General features: G+C 34.3%; 1 protein-coding gene across 1 annotated transcript; it reads left to right on the forward strand.

Moving 5' to 3' along the window:
- The first annotated feature begins 7,383 nt into the window (after positions 1–7,383).
- LOC133311532 (serine/threonine-protein kinase RIPK-like) lies at positions 7,384–10,109 on the forward strand. The gene is made up of 5 exons (XM_061512588.1): positions 7,384–8,029; positions 8,178–8,313; positions 8,409–8,545; positions 8,624–8,747; positions 9,310–10,109. The coding sequence occupies exons 1-5, from the start codon at positions 7,655–7,657 to the stop codon at positions 9,900–9,902; spliced, it is 1,365 nt and encodes a 454-aa protein (XP_061368572.1). The 5' UTR covers positions 7,384–7,654; the 3' UTR covers positions 9,903–10,109.
- The last annotated feature ends 17,013 nt before the right edge of the window (positions 10,110–27,122 follow it).

Below are 27,122 nucleotides of genomic sequence, written 5' to 3' on the forward strand. Positions count from 1 at the left end.
AATTCATTTTTTATGAATCTTGTTGTCTATCAACATTGCTAGTCACTTAAAAAAATGCCCCTGGCGTGTTTCCCTGTCACCAGTTGCCTGCGAAAAGAGGACAACATGTTGCAAATATGAAACCTTGTGATAGTGGCGAATCACTTTCTGGAATTGAATTCGGGGGGTAACTTCACTTTTATACCTTTTCCCTCCTCTGGGTAATTTTGTAGCTCAAAACATACTGTTTACAAAAGATTAGTTTTATTTTATTAAAGGAACACTAATACTTACTACTCTTACTACTTGATTGGTTATTGTTTGATCAATTTAAAATCAATAGGAGTTGATTTTTTTTTTCAACCGTTGATTTCAAATTGATCCGGACGGTTATCAATCAGGTACTAAGAATAAATTAGTAGTAAGCATAACCTTCTACTTATATTAATAAATATTTTCATAAATTTAGTTATTTTCCCCATCTTGTTAGCATTTCTTTTTCATATTGAAACAGGTACAAACTTTGTTTTGAATTTAATCTTTTTTAAACTCTTCCTCTGGTTTCATTTAAAACGCCAAATTAAAAGAATAAAATAAACTAACATACTTTTTTTTTCAAACATACCCTAATTACCTCTTTGAGGTAAGTGGGCTCTACCCAATATTCCTACAAATTTTGACTATTTGAACCGGTTATAAAATTAATGCGGAGTCTAGGGCGGGACGGGTCAAGGATAAAGATTTTAAGTCCCTCCCAAAAATAATACGTGAGGATCGAATTGAAGTCTTTTTTTTTTTTTTTGGTGAAATTGAAGTCTTTTTTTTATTACTAAGCTTTTATGCATCAACTGAGCTACCATCATTTAGTTAAAATAATATATTTGCCTTATAGTTAAATTTTGCCATTTGACGTGAATTGCGATGTAATATATTCAACACAAATAACGACACATCCTCCCAAATATTATTCTATAAAAAAAATTCTGTGCTCCCTATATCATCTTAAGCTCGTTTAGTGTAGTCTAAGGAAATTCTCAAATTTAATTATTTTCTTAAGGGTTTAATGTTTCTCAGAGATAAATTTTATCTCCTACATATATCAAAATGTATGAATTTCATATTTTTTTCTTTTTTCTTTTCTCTTCATATGGACTCCACATATTTTTATGTGTGTGTAGAAGATAATTTTATTTCCTATAACATGAAAAATATTAAAAAAAATTAATTATATATATACACAGGAAGTTTTTTTTCCCCCCTCTTTTTCTAAGAAAATAAGATCAAATTGTATGAGAATAGTCTCAGCATCGAGATACTTCTTTACTCTAGCTTAATCAAGAATGAACTCTGTATACCATGTTAAAATTGTTTAACTTTCAATATTACATGTTTATAGTTTCTGGAATAATAGTATAACAAGATGATTTTTGTAAAAATTAAATTGTTAGAGACGCAATATAAAACCTTTAATGTATTTTTGTCTAACAGCAATTAAACTTTTAGAATTAATAATTACGCAATATAGTATTAAAACATGTATATTATATCCATACTTCAAACTTAAAAGACTTTTACATCAGCAGTTTAAACTTTTGAAAGACTTAATTTATGTTGTAGGAAAAGTGATTGTGTAATGTTATAGAAATTCGTTTTACGTGTCTTAGTTTATTTTATTTTTTTGCTTTAAAAAGTGCTAGCTCTTCAAAATATTGTGTGTATAAATTTTTTTTTTAATATCATGTTAAAGGACAAACTAAAATCCCTAATATAAATTACATCATTTTAAAATTTTTTACGTAAGTGACATTAGATCATCATGATCCATTTTTATTCGAGTTATAGTTTTGATTGCACCACTCGGTTTTTGTTTTCCGTGCATGTCAAGGGATGGGCTGAAATGTCAGGATTCGCAGAGTTGACAAGGTCGTTAAAATTTTAATGAAATGACAATCATGTACATTGACTTTGACAAAATGATTAACGTACGTGGAATGGCCCCACATAACCTACTCCTTCGTTGACCGAATTGTCCTCATTTGACACATGATCGTTTTGATCAGGATTCAGTATTCTCCGCGGTTTTCACCATAGCAAATTTCTCTTCGAGCGCACACAATATTTGAGTCCAAATTAATTGGAAGGTACCAAACTCGTAAACTTTTATTCCCACAAAAATTGAAAATGATAATATATTTCCCTATTTGGGTAATCATAATCTTATTAAGATCCTCGCTTGCACCCCAAACCATTTTGTGCCCACGGATTGAACCCTGAACCACCACACTACGGTCCCACACTAATCTAATTATAATCTCGACTTCATCAACAAGGATATCCACTTCATCCAGTTAATTCTATCTGTGCATTTTTTATATTTACAATTGGCCACAAAGAACCCACATGATTGTGTTTTATTTTTTTAAAATTTTTCTTTTGCTTTCATCATTCAAACTTATATTGTTAGAAATATATTGTAATTATGGTTTCCTTATTTCTTATGTAATTAGAGTTTCTTTATTTCTTTTGTATTAGGTTTGGGCTTAGTCCATTAGAGTGTCTATATATTATACATTCTTCATCATATCAATACATACAGTTTATTTCAAATGTTCCTCTCTTCTCTCTCGTTATTTAACATGGTATCAAGAGCCTAAGGAACTTTGAATTTTTTTTTTCCGGTGAACCCATTGTTCATCGTCTTTTAATTTTTTTTTCCGGAACTGTCGCGCTGTCAGTTTCCGGTACGTTTTCTTCTGTGTTTAAAGCTTCTGTCTACGTCAACACCACCGTCCGGTGGAGTTTTCCGGCGAACCGTATACCGACGTGCTCGTCTTGGAAGCACAAACTCAACGGCACCGGCCATACCCTTAACAGACCTCTCACGCGCCCTCACGCGCGCGTGCAAGATCCAGTTTTCTCCTCCACCAAGGCGGCGTGTGGGACCTCTTCTCCTGCCGCGGCTGGTTGCGTTCTCTACGTCTCCCTGTGACAGTTCTGGATCTGGTCATGGTTCTGTGTTTGGACTTCGTTTTGTGTTGACTGTGTTGACCTTCTCTCCATTGACCGTGTTATTTCTTTTACTAAAATCGCTGTCAACTTTCAGGATCGGAGTTCGGGGAAGGAGATTACCAAAGGATGTGAGTATCAGGGCCTCTATCAACTAGTTCCCTCTTCTTCAGCCTGCTCCACTGTGGATTCTCCTCTTACTATCCATGCTCGTCTGGGTCATCCTAGTCTTGCAAAGCTTCAGAAGATGGTGCCGCATTTGTCGTCTCTTTCTACTTTAAATTGTGAGTCTTGTCAGTTTAGGAAACATACTCGTAGTACGTTTCTGAGTCGTCTTAGTCGTCAAGTTGTTTCTCCTTTTTCTGTTGTCCACTTTGTTGTTTGGAGACCCAGTCGTCATTCTTCTACTTTGGGTTTTAAGTATTTTGTTACTTTTATTGATGATTATTCCAGATGTACTTGGTTATTTTTAATGAAAAAGCGGTCTGAGTTATTTTCTATTTTTCAGTTATTTTATAATGAAATAAAAACTCAATTTGGTATTCCTCTTCGTACTTTTCGTAACGATAACGCATGTGAGTACTTATCTCATCAATTTCAACAATTCTTTTCATCTCATGGCATTCTTCATCAAACATCTTGCCCCCATACACCTCAACAAAATGGTGTAGCCGAGCGCAAGAATCGCCATCTGGTTGAAACCACTCGTGCCTTGTTAATTGATGGTAATGTTCCATACACATTCTGGGGTGATGCTGTACTTACTGCATGCTATCTCATTAATCGCATGCTATCATCTGTTCTCAATCATAAGGTACCTCACTCTATTTTATTTCCCCATCAGGTTTTATATCTTTTAACTCCACATGTGTTTGGTTCTACGTGTTTTGTTCATCATCTTGGTCCAGGTTTGGATAAATTAACTCCCAAGTCTCATAAATGTGTTTTTCTGGGTTATCCTCGGTCTCAAAAGGGTTACCGTTGCTACTCTCCCACTTTACGTCGATACTTTATCTCGGCGGATGTCTCCTTTTTTGAATCAGTTCCCTTTTTCGGATACTCTACTACCCCTGTGGATACTGATTCTGTACAGTCGTCCTTCCCAGGTGACCTTCTTTACCTTCCGTCTTTACCTGTCCATGTTTCTGACTCTCCTTCTATCACCTCTTCTACTGATGAGATCGAGCATAGTTCGTCAGATTTCTCTGTGGACTCATATTCAACTGCATCTCCTACCACGGCTTCGGTCCCACCTTCGGATAGTGACCTTCCCATTGCTCTTCGTAAGGGTACTCGTGATACTCTCCCTCCGGCCAGGTATATAGTCAATATTAGTTATCATCGTCTTTCTCCATCATATTTTGCATGCCTTTCCTCTTTGTCCTCTCTATCTGTTCCTAAGACTACAGGTGATGCACTTTCACGTTCGGGATGGAGACAAGCTATGATTGATGAAATGAGTGCTCTTCATCATAATGGCACATGGGATCTGGTGCCTCTTCCTTCTGGAAAATCTGTGGTTGGTTGCAGATGGATTTATGCTGTTAAGGTTGGACCTGATGGCCAAGTGGATCGTCTTAAAGCTCGCTTAGTGGCGAAGGGTTTCACTCAGGTGTTTGGACTGGATTTTGTTGATACCTTTTCTCCTGTGGTGAAAATGTCTACTGTTCGCCTCTTTATTGCCATGGCTGCTATTCGCCATTGGCCTCTCTACCAACTTGACATCAAGAATGCTTTTCTCCATGGTGATCTTGAGGAGGAAATTTATATGGAGCAACCTCCTGGATTTGTTGCTCAGGGGGAGTCAGGTCTTGTTTGTCGTCTTCGTAAGTCTCTCTATGGCCTCAAACAATCTCCAAGAGCTTGGTTTGGAAAATTTAGCAGTGTTGTTCAACAATTTGGCATGACTCGGAGTGAAGCTGATCATTCTCTCTTTTATCGTCATTCCACTTCTGGATCTATTTACCTGGTGGTATATGTTGATGATATTGTCATCACAGGTAGTGATCGGCATGAGATCACTCATTTGAAACAACATTTATGTCATCATTTTCAGACTAAGGATCTTGGGAAACTTCGATACTTCTTGGGAATCGAGGTGGCCCAATCTAAAGCTGGCGTTGTGGTATCTCAGAGGAAATATGCTCTGGATATTCTTGAAGAAACTGCTCTGTTAAATTCAAAGTCTGTTGATACTCCTATAGATCCAAGTATCAAGCTTCTACCAAATCAGGGGGAGCCATTTCCAGATCCAGAGCAGTATAGAAGATTCGTTGGAAAATTGAACTACCTCACAGTCACTCGGCCTGATATTTCATTTGCAGTAAGTGTTGTTAGTCAATTTCTTAATTCTCCATGTCAAGAACATTGGAACGCAATCATTCGTATTCTTAAGTATATCAAGGCATCTCCAGGAAAAGGCCTTGAATATGAAGATAAAGGTCATGATAAAGTTGTTGGGTACTGTGATGCTGATTGGGCTGGTTGTCCAGCTGATAGGAGATCTACTTCTGGGTACTGTGTCTTTGTTGGAGGCAACTTGATTTCTTGAAAAAGTAAGAAACAAAGTGTGGTTGCTAGATCAAGTGCAGAAGCAGAATACCGCTCCATGGCGACTACTACTTGAGAGCTCATCTGGCTTAAACAACTTCTCAAAGAGCTTAAGTTTGGAGACACTGGACATGCAATTCTTATTTGTGATAATCAAGCAGCTCTGCACATTTCATCAAATTCAGTGTTTCATGAAAGAACCAAGCATATAGAAATAGATTGTCACTTTGTTCGAGAAAAGATTCTTGCTGATGAAATTAAAACTAGTTTTGTACCCTCTAATGAGAAATTAGCATATGTGTTTACAAAATCTTTGAGGGGTCCTCGAATATAGTTTATATATAATAAGCTTGGTGCATATGACCTATACGCTCTAGCTTGAGGGGGAGTGTTAGAAATATATTGTAATTAGAGTTTTCTTATTTCTTATGTAATTAGGGTTTCCTTATTTCTTTTGTATTAGGTTTGTGCTTAACCCATTAGAGTGTCTATATATTGTACATTCTTCATCATATCAATACATACAGTTTATTTCAAATGTTCCTCTCTTCTCTCTCGTTATTTAACATATATGTTCTTCGATTTTTATTTTTTTTTAGTTTCCACTACAATAATCATGTAAACGGGAGAAACTATGCGTGTAGCTTCCCCTCCAAAAAAGTCAAACTACACATAGGCATATACAAGGCTTGAGGCTTGTTCCGAAAGTTTTTAAAACTCCTGAAAGTCTATTCTGAATCATAATAATTATTTTTTGTTGTAATTTTTAAAAATAATTATTTGTTCATAATTAAAGCAAATTCAAGGGTATGCTTAAAAGTATGATTACTAGCCCCTAAAACTGTGACTTTATTTTATTTTATTTTGGCTTCTTTTGCAGGCTCCTCTAACATTTTCATTCCAATTGTCCTCCCCGCGTAGCATTCTCAAATAGTATAAACCGAAATGTAAGGCCTTGTGTTAGTTGTTGAGGATATGCAAATCCTTACAATTTGTTGAAACGTTGTTTTGTCATTATATAAACAACAAGTTGAATTAATATATATTTGAGTTACATCTTCTAGAAACTAATACAACTAAGGTTGCAAGCAGACCGACCAAGTATTTTATTATCAATACTCTGATACAATAATCACGTTGGCAAAAAATTGAGAGAAAACGAAAGTACAACTAGAAACCCATTGTTTGACAGAATTGCCCTCTGTCTAATCATTGGGACATGGGAGGTAGATATATACCCCATTTTTCACTATCTATATAGTAAAAATAGCTGAAGCATGGAGTTTCCCAATTTTTTGTGTTTTCATTTTATTCTTTTAGTTCTAACTTCTACTAGCTAGAACTCTTGTTTAAGATACAAGTGTTGATAGCTCATATCTGAACAACAATTTGTGTCCAAAAAAAAAAAAAAAAAAAAAAAGTCAACGAAAACCCAACAAATCGAAGAAAGAGAAACTAATTAAGGGGGCGAATATTCAACAAAAAAGATCAGTGTGAAAGAAATAATGAGCTGCTTTTGGTTCCGTGCAACAGTGTAAGACTTTATATTAATTAGAAAATGAAAGGAAATATTCTTGAAGGTGCTATTGGAATTAAAAAGGTTCAGAAGACAAGAAGCTAAAGTTTCTTCTTCAAATTTATCTCCATAAATGCATGAAAGTCAAGCAGGGGTATAGCTATGTCATTTGCCTTTAACCAATACCTTAGACTTAGGATACTCGGTTCCCCATTTATCAAATGATTTCTTGCTTGCCAAACAACTAAACATCTATATATATATATATATGTCCAAAATATAAGAACTCCATCGCTTATAGGACCAAGGCAACTAATCAACAAGAAATTAGAGGAAAAATTCAACGTAGGGTTGATATAAAAAGGAGCTTAAAAACTCTTTTCTCTCTGAGCAGTTGAAGAATTTGAATATTAGCTCTCTACCCTAAAAAGTCTTAAACCCCATTTTTCATTTCCACCACACCCTCTCTTCCTACCTAATACTTACACATTCTCACCAAGTTTTCAAGCTTCCTCGTATATATATCTCCATAGAAGAAACATTTGAGGAGCAGAGCAAGTATTTGAGTTTGAATTCTTTTTCCCTTCATCAACAGTGACAATCATGAGCACCATATGGAGATCCATCTTCTCTAGTTGTTATGAGGGTGAGGGATACTCACCCAAGTCCAAGAAAGTGGTGTCTACAAAGCCTAATTCTTCTCCCAGGATTTCTGTAAATGATTTGAGTTATCCAAGCACGACTCTTACAGAGGATCTTTCCATTTCTCTAGCAGGATCTAACCTGTATGTTTTTTCACTTGCTGAACTCAAGATTATCACTCAGCACTTCTCCTCAAGTAATTTTCTAGGAGAAGGTGGGTTCGGACCAGTGCATAAGGGTTTCATTGATGACAAGCTTAGGCCTGGTCTAAAGGCTCAGCCTGTGGCTGTTAAGCTCTTGGACTTGGATGGATCACAGGGCCATAAAGAGTGGTTGGTAAGTACTTTTTTTTTCTTCTTCTTTTTCTATAAATTAGTGTCAAATATGTATGTGCTGCCATGGTTTAATAATGAGTGCTTTTGAGATATATATAGAGTGTTTTTTAGTTCTGACTATCCTTTGGTTTTGTAACTTTTGATGACAGACTGAAGTTGTTTTTCTGGGGCAATTAAGGCATCCACACCTTGTGAAGCTTATAGGATATTGCTGTGAAGAAGAACACAGGCTTTTGGTATATGAATATTTAACAAGAGGCAGCTTAGAGAATCAGTTATTTCGAAGTAAGATTTCTATTATAATCCCCTCTATTTTCTTCTTTTAATCTTCTCAAAACTTCAAAAACTAACCTTTTTTTTTTTTTTTTTTGGAATTCTAGGATATTCAGCATCACTATCATGGTCAACAAGAATGAAAATTGCTGTTGGAGCTGCAAAGGGTTTAGCCTTTCTTCATGAAGCAGAGAAACCAGTCATCTATAGAGATTTCAAAACTTCGAACATCTTGTTAGACTCTGTAAGTATCTCGTTCACTGTTCCATTCAAAACTCATACCTCAAGTATTTGTACTCACTTTTCTCATTCATTCTTCCAGGATCACAACGCAAAACTCTCTGATTTTGGGTTGGCAAAAGATGGTCCTGAAGGTGATGACACCCACGTTTCAACCCGAGTCATGGGAACCCAAGGCTATGCCGCCCCAGAATATGTCATGACAGGTAATTTCATTATTCTAAATTTCTTATTAATCCACTAGCGAGAGGTTAGCCTTGTATCTTTCTTTTTTTTAAGCAAGCAACTACTTTACTAGAATTAAAAAGCAAGAGCATAAAAAAAAAAAAAAAAGTTGTTTGGTTCTTACTTAAAATTTTTAGCTTTAAAGTTATTTAAAAATACACATTTCAAGAAAAATCTCTCTATCTTTATCTATATGGTTCTTCATTTAAAAAAAAACACACAATTCAAGAAAAGCTGATAAGAATTTAAAAAAAACTCCTCTTAGAAACTTTTAACTTTTTTCTTCATTATACAAAAAACTTTTCAGTATAAGCTTTTCTCAAAATCTGTTTGCCCTAACTTCTACCTATAAATAGTTTATAACTTAAAAATAAGAGAATCCAAATATATATTAAGTACGAGGGCAATCCTTATACGCACTGCTATTTTTGCATATTTACAAATAAACTGTTGGGTAATAAAGAAAAATAATAACATATGATTATTTGAACTAGTATAGTATTCTTGTAGCTAAATAAATTCTAATATAATGTTTTCTTATAGGTCACTTGACAGCAATGAGTGATGTGTATAGCTTTGGAGTAGTGCTGTTGGAGCTTATAACAGGAAGAAGGTCAGTGGACAAGAATCGCCATCCAAGGGAGCATAATCTAGTGGAATGGGCAAGGCCAATGTTAAATGATTCAAGAAAACTTAGCAGGATAATGGATCCAAGGCTTGAAGGACAATACTCTGAGATGGGAACAAAAAAAGCAGCTGCATTGGCTTATCAATGCCTTAGCCATAGGCCAAGGAACAGGCCTACAATGAGCACAGTGGTTAAGACTCTTGAACCACTCAAAGATTTTGATGATATTCCAATTGGACCATTTGTTTACACAGTTCCAACTGATAATAATGAAGTGCATAAAGATGCAAAGGAATATGAATCACCAAAGGAGAGGAAGAGGGAAAATGGTGGTCACCATCACCCGAATCACCATCTCAAAAATGGCCGCAGGCATCCACTAAAATCCCCCAAGACACGTTCATCACAGTCACAGTCTCATTCGCAGAATGAAAAACACCAAAATGGAAGAAGAAGTGAGTCAAACTCTCCTCCATCAAATCAGCTAAGGCAAGGAAGAATAGCTTAATAGGACACATAAATCATAGTGTACATAGATATTTGCTGAAAAATGCTTAGTTTTATGTAGTGTACCAACTACAAGGCTAAGTGTAATGAGCTATCAAGCCAAGAAAAAACAGACAAAGACAAAAGGAAAAAAAGGAGAGAGAGAGAGAGAGAGAATGAGTTTGCAAGGGTAGTGGTCCTTGGATGAAAAACCAGCTTGAGTTAATTTATTTTTTCTTTTATTATTCTTCAATTAAGGGAGGGGGTTAATTATTTTAAATTGTGTATACTAAATACTATAATGAATTTTGCTTCTTGATGAATCAAAAGACTGGTTCAATAAATGGACAATTACCAACTACGATTAGTTGAACAAAAATTTAAAGACCTTTCAACACCAAGGATTACAGCTAAGCGATTTGACCGTACAACACGTAATAGTGACTAGTGAGTAACATGCCACTGCGTAAGCTAATCTAGATTCTAGAGAATATTTATCAAAACGTAGACAGCAAGAAAAGCAGCCCTCATAAGCATGTATATTATATATATGCACACTTAATGACAGATTAAAATGACTAAGCCAATTATTATCTCTTTTCTCAAAAGAAAGATAATCATTACATATGACGAGAAAAAAGAACTAATGAACTTTCAATACAAAAAGTACATGTCCTTAATTATCTACTTAGGAAAACAGTAAAACAATACTCCAGCAATAGTAAGGGACTCCAAAGATTTAAGGATTTCACTATTATATATATATATAGCAAAAAAAGAAAAAGACTTTACTCCGCTTTGTAGTCTCAATCGGGTCTAGGGGAAAACTCGTGACGAGGTACCACTATTAATGGGCTAAGCTACTCTAACCGTAACAAGTGAATCTGACATTACATCTTAACCCAAAATTTTAAGGCATTGGGTTCATGGGTCTCTTCACTTATATACATTTTACTTAGCCCATTGCCAACCAATGTGAGACTCATCACACTTGAATCATCCAAAATCTTTTCCTCAAGTGTGAAACCCACCTTGGTATGCTTTCCCCTGAACCGAGTACCGAGGCCCAAAGTGCTCAACCTGCCTATAGCCAATCACCAGGCTAGCTCGAGCCCAACCCGGTTCTAGTACCACTGTCAAGCGGGTCCAGGGGGAAGCCCGTAACAAGTGGATCCGACACCACATCTCAACTCAAAACCTTAGGGCATGTTTGGTGCATAGTATTGGATAAGGTCTGATTGTATAAGACATGATAGTATAAGACCTGTACCGTTCAGTTCTGTGAGCCCACTATGTACCCTTGAGGGTAATGTTATTATATGGATTACACCATTAGCTGAGGTAAAGACCAGGCTAGAAGGTATAGTTCCAAGAGGTAGCAAGTTGATATCAATGGCAGATAAATAACAAGAGTATGACTTGGAAGTAAATGGGGATAACAACAGTACACAAAAGATATCTTGTGGTGTGTCCCCTAAGGGCTATTTATAAGGAAGATGATGCGAGTTGGTGAGGTGGGGGTCAACCCTTCTTGGGGTGCACACCCATGATGGCAGTGTTAGGCGTGGTTGGCGCTGCCACAATGGCAGTGCTGCAACCACTGCACCCGGCGATGTCAGCGCTGAACAAAGGGGCAGGTTCCTTTGCAGTGCTTATGGCGATTGCCTTTAGCGGTTAATGTCCCGAAGTGGGACATTTTGGTGTATCTCTTGGACGTGCTGCAGTCTTGGAGATCGCGAGGGTTGACGTCAGCCCTAAGGGTTGACGTCAGCCCTAAGGGCTGACGCGGAACAAGGCTGGGGGTTGGGCTTGAGTAACTGGGCCAGCTGAGGGTTGGGCCCAAGTAATTTGGCCACTCCAGTACTTGGGCCATCCAGAACAAGACCTGATTAAATTTTAATACTATCCAGCGTTTGGTATGATATTGTATAAAAAAAATCCTCCAATATTTTAAAAATTAATATATTAAAAAAATATTTTAATACATTAATTTTGAAATGATACATTAGTTCTTGAAAATTGTACTTGTAAGCAATATTAATACATCAACTTCTTATCAGGCCTAATCTCATCCCCTTAGGCATGATTAAGTTATACATCATTTTGATGTATTAAGGGGTTCTGCTGTATAAGCTATACTATACGATGGTCACACCAAATAACTGAAAATGTCATAACGTATAGTATAAGCTTATACTATCAAGCCTTATACATCACACCAAACAGGCCCTTAAGGCATTGGGTTCATGGGTCCCCTCATTTATATACATTTTACATTTTACTTAACCCATTATCAACTAATGTAGAACTCATCACACTTGAATAATCCAACATGTAGCTAATCTAAAACACCTTAAGTATAAGGAACAAATGAAAACTTAAGTTGTCCACCATAAACAACTCCCACAAATTGTAGAGTAAGTAAATCATGACAAGCGAGATACTCTACGAATACACATCTCAACTCAAAATTTTATGGCCTTATATATGAGTTATTTGAGTTACATGTTGCTTGCTGAAGTCAGACTTATCCGAAGAGAGAACAGCACTACTGGTAAAGTTTTTCCATTCTTATGACCTCAATTAAGCAAATTTGTTCCAAGTACGAACTTCATGAGTGTTAATAGGCTCTTTATAACTAAAAGGAAAATCCTTATCATATAATATGGTCCTCACAGGGGAAAGGAATATTACTAAAATATGTGATAAACGTGAATTACATTACAATAATTAATCGCAATAAGCTCCACTTCACATCCACACTCGAAACCAAACAACATAATATTTTACTGATTATATCATAAAAGATAAAAATAAAGCACAAACATACACTCAGACACTGGCAATTAATATTTATTAAACTTATTTATGCTCTTGATTAATAATTTTAGGATTGTTTATTATGAGAATAAAGGACTTTTGGGTTGAATTAATTAGTTTGCCTCTTAATTTAATTTAATTCATTTTTAGCATAAATTTCCAAATTTACGTTACTGCAATATTTTGATCATAACTCTTGCTACAGGTGTACGATTAATCCCCATCTTGTTGTGTTTTGCAGATAATTTAGAGGGCTACAAATGTTATGAAGACATGAAAGTCCAATTCAGACAGAAAAATGGTTCAAGTTGGAGCCCAAGTCGAACGTCTGATTCTGGAATTTTATTTAATTAGTTGGGCCTGAAGTTGTAATTAAGAACCCAATGTAGAAAGGCCCACGTCCAATGTTTTCTATTTTGCATTTTATTTTCTTTTGTCTCCTTTTATTTTGGGCCGAATTTAGTGGAGCCCTAACCCGGTTCGAATGTGGGTTAAAAGGGCGAGATTAGGAGACCATGTGGATCATCTTTTCATTTAAGTTGCATTTTATAGTTTGAGATCAAGACAAATTTCATCGTTTTTCTCTCTTCCCTTCTTTAATCAACCCAAGGGTTGAGGATTCCATAATTGAATCTCGAGAACCTGGGCCTTACTTTGAATCAAATTTGTGTCTCTTCCCTTATCTCGGATTCGAGATGTGCGATTACACTCTAGAGAAGAGATTGAACGTTAGATTAACTTTTAGGTTGATGAACACAATGACCTCAAGTCGAAACGGGTTGATACTCTGCGATTGCATGAGTAGACGCACCATATTTGACTAAACATTAGGCGGTCATCTAAAAAGGGTTCCTGAACAAATGCAAGGATTCTGATTCGTTTAAGGTCAACCACGATTTGGTAATTATTGTCTAATGATGGATGTCCTAGGAATTCCAATTCTAGGTTGGTTATTTTCGAATTAATAATTTCTTTTTTCTTTTAATTTTGCTTTAATTTTTGTTTTAAAATTTTAATCGTATTAAACAAACCCCCCCCCCCCCCCATGTTTAGTTTATGTTTTCATCTAGTTCCCATTTTCATTTTTTTTCCGTTTCTCATTTAGTTTTCATTTTCAATTAGTTTTCATTTTCATTTAGTTGCCATTTTTATTTTGTTTCCAATTTTCATTTAGTTTCCATTTTTTACATAACTGAGCGATTTAGTCCGTTGCAAACTCTTTGAGAGAGACGATTCAGGTTGACCACTGTATTATAAATTTTATTGAACCCTAATTAATTTGAAAATTAGTAACATTTTAATATGGAAACATTATTACGCCGATAGTACTCAACTATTTGTCATATTTAAGGTTGATACATTTGATAAAGATATATTCGAAGTTATATAATATTTTGAAACCCACAAAATTTGCTGAAGCGACTACCAGCCTTTGTCAAATCCACCATGTCTACTCATTTTCATGTAAGGACACACACACACATGTGTATGTGACATGAGCCGTTGAACTCACAAAAATTAAATAATCAGGTTCATTAAAAATTTTAATATAGTGGTCAACCTGAATCATCTTTCACTTGGCATCCCACTGAATTGACCAATACTTTCCAGCATATCGAACATAATTGGCTTAAACTCAAAATTGTTTGCTACAACTTCAGGTTGAATAATGGCAGATTGAAGATTATTGAGCGCTAAGATTCCATGTGCCTTGGTTTAAATTTCAACTTGATTTAGTCCATCAACATTAGATCCTGCTATTCTTGTTGCCATGACAGGTAATATTGTAGTAATGCTCTATCTCCCCTGCCTCCTCCAAGCTCAAAGCATATTTTCAATTTTTGGATCTAAATACCCTTCGAATCGGTGAGGGGAATTGTTTATATACTAGCTGCAAGACCTGAAAATAAAAAGAAAATGAATCAAATATCACTTCACAGAGAAACTAACTTTATAAGTTTTCCCTGGCAACGATGCCAAAAACTTGTTATGCAATTTTATAACTCTTTTATTAATCACAACGCAAGTGCATGTGTCAACAATTAATATTGGATGTGTGAGTCCAGATATCGCTCACACGGGAAAAACTATAAAGTTGAGATCAATGTGAAGCAATAAAAGTAACAATTTTTCTAAAAATTTTATGGTTTAAGAACTACAGAGACTAAACTAAGACTAATTATTAACTAATTAATAAACTAAGCTAAAAGTAAAATAACAATAAAGTAAGAGTGCACTCAAGAACTGAGAATTCTAGTATCAAAGGTAGATTGGGGTCAATTTTTCCAATATTGAAACTTCGCTAGAATGCTGTAACAATGTTACAGCTATCCTCCATCGGTAACCATAACACGTGCTTGTATGTAAGGGCTCTCATCAACCTTACATGTATACTCAACAGCTAATTCTTATATATCTTTGGCTAAACTAATTATTGAATTCATTATGTTCAAGTTCCCTTTGGCTTTGTGGTGTCAATGATCTCTTTACCCATAACTTAACTAAATTAATTTATTTAATCCACAATGTTAAATAAGGTTCCGGGTTCACCTATGTCTTTATAGCCCAAACCCTATAATAGTTGCAGCTCCCACTCAGTAAGTCAACAAGATTAGAAATGAAATACTTTATTAAACAACTAATGGAAAATAACAATAACAAAGTTCAAGTAACCTTGGTTACATTACAATACGGTTACTCTATCACCAATCCTTACAATTTAGCTCATACTTGAAAGAAAGAAATAGAGAAGAAAGAAGAAAGGAGAGAAGAAAAGAAAGAGGTTGTATTAGGGCTACATGGTGAATGACTTAGGGTTCAAGTTCCTATGCATTATGGAATGTATATTTTGATGATGACAAATGGTTTACAAAAGCAAATTGAAGATGAAGTTTGAAGATACAAGTGGTTAGGTATTTTTAGAATTTTGTTACACACAATATTATATCATATAGTATCTTCCTAAGCTCCAATGCATATCATTGCATATCATGCTAATTTCATAATGGTTAATATTTTGTTAAAAATATGTTTTAAAAAAAATGAAAAAATATATCATTAAAATTAGTTTTAATAAATATATAGCTTTTCAATTTGAAAGTGAGGCATATGAATTTTCATTATATCACGTGGGTTCTGTTGAATAGAATATATAAGTAATAAAAAGTTATATAAAAAGTAAAATATAAAAATAAAGTTGTTTTAAAAAATAATAATAATAATTGTAAGGCAAATCAAAGAATAGCTTTTCATGTTTCAATTTGAAAAATGTCACGTGGGTTACACTTTTGGAATACAAAAGAAAAGTATTATAATATTAAAAGGCATATGTTTGGACAAGCTAAAATTGGTATACAATAAGAAACAAACAGCGCCTTTCTCATTATCTCATATGCGAAAATCATATTTCAAGATACTGAGTTCATCACTTTCGTTTACATAATCGTTTGAGAGAAAAGAAATATTAGAGAGTCTCTTTCTTCAAGAAAAAGAATCCTTCTGCTTCGTCTTTTATGTGTCGAACTCATCACTTCATCTCACAAATTTTGTTCTTCTTCATTGTGCTTTCTTTTCTTCATAATCGACTGAGAAGAAAAAGTTTCAAGATACAATCCATCTTCAGAAATGCTGGTTCACAATTTTTTTTAAGCGCTGGACTTTCTTGCTTTGCATAGCTCTGCATTTTCTAGTGGGAGTAGCTTGAACCAAGAAAAGAAATTTAAGGTTTCATTGTGATATTTTCTGACCAACTCAAATCTTTTATGAATCTTTAATCTGAAATTTCCAGATTTATTATTCATATGCTTTAAGGATTTTGAGTGGTATAATTTGAATATTAAATCTCTTGAGTTGTTCATTGATTTAAGGATTTATTGTTAAAATTCTGAAACTAATTTTTCTATTCACATTGTGATATTTTCTGTTTAAATTAGATTTGTTGGTGTCCATTGATTAGAAAATTAATTGTTTAATATCCAAGCTCTTGGTGCATTAATTTTAGAGATTTTGATACATATGTCATTAGTTTATTTTTGTACATATGGCATAAAATTGTGGAGCTTAGTTTGATATTACCTTGATATATTTGGTGTGATAGGACACTGTAATTTTGGGTTATTTCACTTGTTACAGTTCTGGAAAAATTTGTGTTGGCTGTTAAAGTGGAGTAGTTGTGTGTTGTAAATTTGTCCTAGGTGTGTGGGTGCAACCGTGTTGGTTGGCAACCTTGTGCTTGGCTTGGGAGTGTGTCTCAAGGCATGGAGCCTCAAGAATCCACTAGGGAGAGTGGAGGTCTTGTGTGAGAGGAGTTGGAGAACTCCGTAGGTTCGGCTTGAGAGTATTCTCAAAGCTTGGAGCAGTGTAAGCACTAGGAAGGTTTTTGATATCTTGTTTGATTGCTTGTGTGACGCGTGTTTGTAAAACAGGTACACTTGTGATAAAAAAAATATCTGCAGCTACTTCAGTCTGGACGTAGCACCCTACTTAGGCTTAATGGGTGTGAACCAGGATATATCGTGTCTCTTTGTCTCTCTGATTTAATTTTTGAATATTCTATTTTTGAGACAAAAAGTAACACCGCTTCTGGTTTGTTATTGTTTCTGCTGTAGCAAGTTTCTGATATATTTTGAAAGTGTTGTAACACCTTACAAATTCTGATATAATTGTTGTAGCACTTAAACTGTTTTCTGGTATTTGGAAATTAATCATTTTCTATTTTGAGTAAGAAAGCTTGTTGCTGCGTTTGCTCTGTAAAATAAAAGGTCAGGTACGTTTTCTATTGATATACATCATATAGAAATCATTTTGGGCATATAGGGACCTACGGTAAAATTAGTAAAATTGTTATAGCTCTGTGACTGTTATCTAGACTGAACTTACAAAATAAATTGATAATTGTCAATCTTGTTGAGTTGGTGTGGTGATTGAGCTTAATTGTTCAACTTTATCTAGACTTTACAGATTTAAGGATCTACTAAGAAATTTTTTTTGAAAAAGTTTAGAACACCTATTCACCCCCCTTTAGGTGTTCCGTAAGTGTTCTATGTAAGAAGCCACTTGTCCAACACTTAGAGTATGTATTACACCTTCTGGGTTATGGTATTTGTAATAGCCCGTTACGTATCGATATTGTTAACATTGATTATGATATCAGGCGCAGTGACAATCACAACAATTCATTTATAAAAATGCGAGTAAACTTTTTTCTTTTTATTACGCGAGCATTTAAAACAATAAAAAACGTAAAAAATAAAAGTTGTGACCATAACTGATAACTCATTGCGAAATAATAATATAAAATGCCTAGATACCATAACTGATAACTCATGGCATGCCCATATTGGATCTTTGTGGAGGGAGATATGCTCTCCCAGAGTTCACCCAAAATCTGCCAATTCTAAAAATTTTCGCCAGAGACTCCTTTTTTTTCCAACATATCCCACCTTTAAAGGTGTGTTATCTAACCTCAAATGGTACCTAATAAACATGGGTGACACTCAAGGACCAGCAAAGCCTTGGTGGTCTTACAACCATTCACAATTTATATCAATTAGCTTACTTTATAATTCAATAACGGCATTATCAAATCTTAACCCATTTCAATCACATTAATTCTTTTGCATGCATTTCTTTGACATAAAACATAAATCAAATCCTAGAATAGGCATATTGCCCTTTTATCATATGCATGCTTCAATATTACACAAAGTCTCAAGATTACAATTGACAATACTTCCTTACAAATATTACAATAACCTCAATTAAAGAGTAACCAATATACAACATCACAATCTCCAAAATAAATCATGAGAATGACGACTAAACTTAGACAAAATGTGACATGAACAAAGATGACAAATAATAATCCTAGCTCACAAGCAATGTTCATGTCCTAACTCTAGCCTAGGCCCAATGGCCACAATGCAAAATAATCCTATGTCCAAGCTCATCCTACGAGCCTCTTACCCGCCGCTCCAGTGCCACTGCCACTATCTGAACTAAAGTCCCCAAAACGAGGTGAGATATACAAATATATCCCAGTAACCCAGAGGTTCTGGAGATTACTCCATCCAATGGCTCACTTCGATGCATATCAATAATATAATACAACAATCCAAAACGGGATAAAGCAAGAGATTTAGTGAAGTAGGGAAGCATAGGGCACTACTAGAAAAAATCTCTATAGCGACGGAATTGCTATGAAAATTCTGTTGCTAATTTCATCTTCTATACTACTTTCCATCGCAAATTTCCTCGCAAAATCGTTTGCGAGGGAATTTGTGACGGAAAGTAGTAGCGAGGATGAAATTAGCGACGGAATTTTCATAGCAATTCCGTCGCTATACAAGTTTTTTCTAGTAGTGGGGAATAAAATACGATGAAGCTGGAATGGTCGATGCCAATACCACGCAACATCCGGCCTATTGGCCTCGGCATATAGCCTATGGGTTCTCATCCAAAGAAGTGTTCCCAGAACATCAACCAAGGCACCCTCCATCCATATACACCCGATACTTCCTAGTGTGCTCCTCTACGGATGACACACCACAACCCCAGGTCAACTGGAACTCCCTCATGGAGACCTATCTAGTGAAAGTCCGTAACGCTCGAAGGCAAACTGTCTACTGGCCAGAGACACGGTACATCCTATGTACCACTAAACATACAACAATGCATGAACATGTTATACTATATTACCAATATACACTCCAACCACTACCCTCAACGGGCATAGTGGAGCACACACAAGGATCAAACCCCAGTACCAAGGGATTACCTGAATAATCTCCTTTGCTTGATAGCTCCAAATCACAATATCACTGAGCTTGGTTCACAAGAAATGCCTACACATAGGCCATTTCCATTTCAATTACAACCAAACAAGATATATACAAGCTTATCAATTATTCATCCATAGATTCAAGACAACTTACCAAAATCCCTTTGGTCAAGGACCAAAGGCAACCCACCAAGCTCAAAGTTCCTAGTTCAATTCCGTAGGAGGCAACCTACAGTGATCACACGAGGATCATCATCACACAATGCAAATTATCAAGATTCAAAGCACCAAAATTCACACCCCCCCAAAAGCATAGGTTCGGCCTTGTGGCCATAATTACCCAAATAATTTTCTTGATTTTATTTCAAGGTTCCTATGCATTCACAAGCTTACACAACACTCATTCAAGTCCTTAATCCAATTTAATTTCCACCTAGCACCATCCTTACTATTTCTTCCTTAAATGGCTGAATATACACTCACACACATACTAACATATTTCCTTACTATTCCACTTCACCACACCAACATACAACTCATTGAAACACCAATCAACACCACACTACATCAATTACATAATTTTACAACATCCAAACCCAAAATACCTTATATTAGCCGAATTCTTCAAGCCCTATAACCAAAGGGTATTCAATCCAATTTAACACTTCCACACATCATACAATCCAATTATTAACTCATACAAATACTCCACAACTCAATTACACAACCATAACACAAAGCCATTTCACAAAGTGTTGGATCATCAACTCTAAAATTGGCTAAGTTACCAACCAAATTCTCCAATAATTTCTATTCTAAGTCACTTTCATCTAATACATAATTTCAATTTGGGCTCTCTAACTACATCAATCAAGCAATTTTAACTCTATGGTTCATAAATTTGATCCATCAATTTAACCAATCAAAAGTGTTAAAACTTACCCAAGACTCCTCCAAGTGATACCAAATTAAAAGCTTGAACACAAAGCTCAAGAACTCTAAATCTCCCACCAAAGTCGCGGCTGTATATGGAGATTTTCTCCCAATCTAGCGAGTTTCAAGGCTCAAGACTATCATAGTTGTGTTTAGATGATGATTTCCTTCAACTTTGGTGACAAACTTTGTTGGATTTTAGTGAGTATTGAGTGAGTTATGGGAGGATGAAATTTTGGAAGCAAACTTGATCTTCCATGAAGGGGGGGCGCAGGTTCTTGGGAGGGAAGGAGAGAGAGAAGGCTGGTTTATTGCAATGTCCAAGGTGGCAAGTCCACTAAAGTGAGGTGGGTCCCACCGCCACCTCACGCGATTTCAAACTAATTCAAATCTCCCGCCTATTCTACTAAATGTCCATAATTTCATAAACTATTTAGAAACTCTAATTTTTAACATTAACCATTGTCCTTTAATTGTCTTTGATCAGATGAATCCGGAGTTTTTCGATTGTTCGGAGAAATCGCAGTTTTAATCTGTTATGCGCGTTGTGGGCACACTTCCCCAAACACTCTAATTTCCATCAATTTTCACCAGAAATCATATTTTCTAGTCCTATGTACCATTTATAACTTATATCCAAACTTATAGCTCAAAATTCGTTCGGCACGTTGTACGGTGCAACTATACCGCAGTATTTTTACCCGGTAAAAACATTATTCACCAAATTTTTAAAAACTTGCCTAACCACTCAATTTTTCGTTTTGAATCCATTTTCAGGATTAATTTTTTCATTTGAGACCTCCTACTTAATTTTACATTCATAGGGTTACGTGTTTGGCTAAATACTATTTTACCCTTCCTTTGTATTTTGGCCTTAATTTCAAGATTTTCACTAATTCTACCCTTTAATCCACATTTAGTATATTAATATATGTTTTAGAAATGCGAGGTGTTATAGTATTACCTAATAAGAGGTTGTAAGATAAAGATTAATGCTTTCGCAACAATATAGAAGTTATAATTTCAGTTTTGAATAAATTGGCTACGAAATTAGTTAATAAGCAGAAAAGTATTGTTAATAGAGAAGAAAAAGTTATGCATATTTTAATCAACTATTGTAATTGTAATTGCACTTAATACCTTATGTGATCATAACAAATAGGTCATGAACAGGGTGTTACAAATGTAAGATTAAGAAGTCTTGCAGCAAATATTGTTCATTGATTTGCTTGTATCTAATGGCTCACATATATGATAAATCAAAGTCATTAGATATAAATGGGATCAATGGCTAAGATTGAGAGTGTAACCTATATCGGTGTAAAATGATGTTAACCCTTTTATAAATATTTAATTTTTTGACTTAAATATTAAAAATTACTTTTGTCTATCCTTCAAATCTCATTAATCTAAACTTGTTCCTTTTTTTCAATAATCTTGTTAACCTAACTAAACATAGGTAAGGGTGAAATAATTTGCTCAATTGTGTGAGATTAGCCCAATGGAAGAAAATGTTATTCTTCAAATTTGTGGCCCAAAGGGCTAGCAATGTGGTCAATAACTATTGCTAAAGGACATGGAGGAGCCCATGCATTATGCATATTGCTAAAGCCTTCTCGAAATGCACCACAGTGACACAGTTTAATCGTCATATAAAAACCTATCTTTATGTTTGGATTAACTAGTTTGTATTCAGAATAACTTACAATCAAACTCTTATATAGAGAATTAAAAAAATTCTCGAAAACTAATATAATCCAATCATATTATACACATATTTAAAAAAAGAAGAAGCAACTATTAGAAACTCCAAAGTCCAAAATATGACACTTTGCTCCTGTCTGCATAAAACTTCAAAAAAAAAAAAAATGATCTGTTGATAACTAAATATAATAAATCAATTAACTACAAGATTTTCTAGATCTTCAGACCTTGTATTTACAAAATCCCAATATTAATTAGAGACCCACTTAAACCCATTATTTAACCTCAATTTCAACATCAAAACAGAAATCTCCTCCATGCTTGCCTCACGTTGTATTCGATAGTATCAAGCTCCATCGGTCTTTTCCTCATAAGATTTTTTAAACAGAAAAAGAGAAAATAAATTTGTTTAGCCTTGTTGCCGAAGCATATATTTCTGTCATTGCATTTTGTAAGCAAACTTTACCTATTTACAAGAAAAAAAAGTTAATGCTCGTTACTAAAGTGAGCATGCTAAAATTTTGTTCCAGAAAGTTGTTTGGGATGAGGAAACTAATAATTTCTTATCATCAAGTCGCTAATATCTGTTAATTAATTGGTCACGTTGTGATCAAGCATTCTTTGAATTTATGTTTTATTGCTCCCAGTAAGTATTATTTGTAATTAATGTGTGTTTGGATAAATTTTGAGGAAATACAAGGATAAATTTTGAAAAACTAAAATTCTACAATATAATTTATTTTCAAAAGCTATTCTTTTTATAATTTTTTTTAATTATCTAGTTCTTATGTAATTAAAAAAAAGTTTCAAAAGTTACTTTAGATAATTTTGTCTAATATTCATCAAAACGATGTCATTTTGGTATTAAAATCATGGTGTGTTTGTAATTTTAATTTCTTTCAGGGTTACAATAGTTTTTATTATTCTATTTTTTTAATTTTTCAACTCAAAACGACATCGTTTCGGCGAACATTAGACAAAATTGTCTAAAGCAATGTTGTAAAATTCGAACTGGCCGGGTCGACCTGGAACCCGATAAAACAGCCATCTGACTGGTCTGGTTATCACATCGGATCAGCCAAGTAGTAGTCCCGGTGCGACTAGATCAGTTTTGGTGAAAACTGGTGACCCGGTCGGTTAACCGTGGATCCGGACCGGTTTATTTAAAAAAAAAAATTTCCAAAAAAAAGTTTTCCAAAAATAAATCATAATTAACATATTTGAGTAATATGTTGCGTATTGACTTACATAAGTTATGTACCACCAATACTAATATATCTGTTATCCAAAAAAAAAATAATACTAATATATCTCAATTATGCACTATGCAGAAAATTTTGATTTGATTTATAGTTAGAGATGTTGTTTACTGAACCTGAAACACCAGTATCACAAGTATTATATGTTTGTTTGATCCTTTATTGGACAATAATGTATAATTTATTATTTTTATATTAAAATATTTAGAATTTATATTATTTATTTAGCTATTTGAGTATGTTTATAATTTTTTAAGATAAATTATAAATTTACATATAATTACCTGGTCATGCGATTCAACCAGTGACCTACTGACCCAGTACCTCGACCAGATCAATAACCAGGCCAGTTTTAATAACATTCGTATAAACTAATATTAGATATTTTTTTCCCTTAAAAAATCACTTTTTATTGAGGCAAACGCCAGTAGCATCGAACCCACGGGTCTTGAAATTTTTTTCCTACATAAAATCATAACTTTAACGTATCTGGGCTTAGGAAATATCTCTTTCTACGTATCAGGAAATATCTCTTTATATATATAGGGTTAGGATCATTTTACACCAGTGTAAGTTACACTCTCAATCTTGTCCACTGATCTCACTTATATCTAAGGGCTAATATTACTCTCATGTAACATTTCACATATATATATATATATATATATATATATATATATATATATATATATATATATATATAATAGGAAAAATATTTATCCTATCAAAAGACAGTAATTTAGTTAAAATTATTATTTTTATTTAATATTTAAATTAAAAAAATCACTTTCTTTCACCATAATTTTTATTGTGTAATTGTTTCTCTCACCATAAAATACAGTAATTTTGATTAAAAGGACACACTTTTATGCTCTTTAAAAGGAGAAGCATATACATATATATATATATATACCTTGATTACCCAAAATAAAAAATATGTAGATAGGTAATCAAGGTATATATTATATTTTTTATTTTATATATATATACCTTGCCACGCTATACGCTAACGGAGTCTAAATTATACAAACTTTCATGAAAGCGCAAAATTATTGAATACCCTGTGTGTTGAGTTTTCATTTGATCGCATTTTGGGTTTGAGCCCAAATTTATTGTATACCCTGTATGTTGAGCTCAAAATTATTGTATACCCCGTGCGTTGAGTGTTCATTTGATCGCATTTTGGGTTTAACTATATCCATTCTGAATATCAACAATACTACATCCATAATACATACACACACACACTGATGCAAGATTCTAAATTTATGTGAAATGTACATAAAGATACACAAAGTCTAAATTTAAGAGAATTATAATGAAGGCCCAAAACCATCGTATATGCTGAATGTTAGGTTTTTTTTTTTGTATCCTGAATGTTGGGTGTTCATTCGATCACATTTTAGACTCATTGTCACACAATATTTTGTAATTTATAATTAGTTTGACAATTAGTGATACATTATACAAAAATTAATTTAAATTTATATATTTTAAATGTTTTGTTGATATATTTGTACAGATATTATTTGTATAAGAATAACATCTCTTAATTTTAATTTTAATTTTTTATAATTTCATAATAAATAATGTCCAAATATGAATGTTCCACAAAATATTTATATCTTAAAGTATTCATCATTAAATTCCTTATATGATTCTTTAAATATCCCCAAAGACCTTGCAGTCACTCTTCACCCTCTTCACCGTGCAACAAAATTCAATTTTTTTTGTAGAATTTTGGTCACTCGATATGACTAATGCCTTGAATATATCGAAAAATATATTCGTGCATATCCAATTAGGGCCTGCGCAATGGGTTCGACCTGATGGGCTGAGTTTTTCAACCCGCATAACCTGTTTTTCTTTTAATGAAAAATGAGTTCGGCCCAACTGGCCAACCCGCTGCCCACCAAACAGCACAGGGCATGCAAGATTTTTAACCTACTTTCAAAAGCAAGACGAGGCAGGCCGCCTACTTTGCCACCTCTATATTCAACCCCCGATTTTAGTGAAATATCTCAAAATTGCTTAAATGCCCATCCAATAGAGTGCAGTTTTAATGGCACAACATTCAAATGACAACAATATCTAATACATTGATATAAAATGAGAACATCTAATCCAAGATGTACAAACTCGATCATCCTCAATTGACGCTAAGATTACCCATTCATTGCCTTAATCTCAACCAACAAAAAGGTGAATGTAGAAGACATAATCGTTAGACCCTCTACGTTTCATATCACAAACCAAGTCCCTAATGCCTCGAGGTCCTCCTAATTTAAAGACCCAGCATTGCGAGACAAGGGGTATTGTCCTAAGGAGGCAATCACAATTCTCCTCCAAGCCAATGGCATGTATGTTATCATTACTTATCTAAACTCTTGAATCACGAGCATAACAGGGACCAATCTACCTTAGTCATCCTCATCCCAATGACAAATGAAATACATGGTTACTCGTGATTATTAAAACTAAGGGGATCAATGGGGTTAGCGATTCAGTTAATGCTCAAGAAGGGCTACCCTCCCCCTTAAGATGAGCCTTGCCCATCAAAAATAGAAGAAGATGATAAAGATACCTTGGGAACAAAGGAATGATACTTTGAAGAAAAAAAATTTACATCAAACATCATTTCTTCATTGCAAGAACAACTGAAAATGAGGAGTTATTGGGTCTGTGACCTATGATAGACCAAACTTAATGAGCAAATTAGTTGTCCAAGTTCTCTAGTTTAATTGAGTATGAATCTTAAATATTGTAATTCAGAATGAACCTTGAATATTGTAATTTGAATTTGTAGTTGAAGTCATGATGTATTATGTCAATGATGTAATAGTTGTATTTTGGGATAGTTAATGTAATTATGATTATGTATACTTTGAGGACCTTGAACATGTAATTAATGATGTGTATGTGAAGGAAGGGCTTAGGCTTATTTGATTATTTATTGTTATATATTGATTATGGATGTCGAATTGAGAAAGAAAGTTATGAAATGGAAACATGTGTATGAAATGGATTAAGGAAAGATGATAAGTGTTGTGAGCTTGTAACTTGTGTTATAAGTAACTTGTGGATAACAACTTAAATCCTAAGTAATGATCATAATATGACTTGTGATGAAGGATATAAGTGCACCAAGGTATGTTGAGCCCTTTGGATTCCATTCCATGCTAACTAGGTACACATTTGAAGAAATAAGATTTGTTGTAAAAATAAACAAAATGCTATAGAAATTTCTAAAAAAGTAGGAATTTTACCTCTAACTTCGGAGACCCATATCTCCCCCAAATCTTGGTCAAATGAGGGGTGTGGGCTGTCATTTTTAGGCTTATGATATGCTGTGTATTGTTCTAAAATTTAAGATGGTTCTGAGTTGTAGATTATGCCCAGATTGAAAATAAGTAGAGACTGCCCTTCCGTAGGATTGGATGTAGCCTTTGTCTTGCCTCTTTGAAATTCAATATCTATCTCAATTCTTACCCAAATTAAGTTTATGATATATCAAATTAAAGGAATAGGTGTATATTATAACTTGTTAAAATTTGAGAGAAAATAGATTGGTAGAACTCCCACAATTTCAAAAACAGTGAGGGAACTATGATCCCCTGTTTGCTGTCTGTTGACAGTTTTGAATAATTAGCATATAAAAACGCACAGTAAACAAACTGAAATCAACACTTTAAACTTTAAAACATCAACTAATAACAAACGAGTTCCGGGTACTCTTTCAACCCAACTC

Source organism: Gastrolobium bilobum, unplaced genomic scaffold, assembly GCF_033153095.1.
Source record: "Gastrolobium bilobum isolate Gb01-03AN ecotype WA unplaced genomic scaffold, APGP_CSIRO_Gbil_v1 utg36511, whole genome shotgun sequence".
NCBI classification, from domain to species: Eukaryota; Viridiplantae; Streptophyta; class Magnoliopsida; order Fabales; family Fabaceae; genus Gastrolobium; species Gastrolobium bilobum.

Excerpts from the sequence above, each read along its gene's own strand:
- LOC133311532 (XM_061512588.1), top strand. The coding sequence starts at position 7,655 with ATGAGCACCATATGGAGATCCATCTTCTCTAGTTGTTATGAGGGTGAG. Across the intron at positions 8,314-8,408 it reads AGAGAATCAGTTATTTCGAA|GATATTCAGCATCACTATCA; the intron begins GTAAGATTTCTA and ends TTGGAATTCTAG. Across the intron at positions 8,748-9,309 it reads CCCAGAATATGTCATGACAG|GTCACTTGACAGCAATGAGT; the intron begins GTAATTTCATTA and ends GTTTTCTTATAG.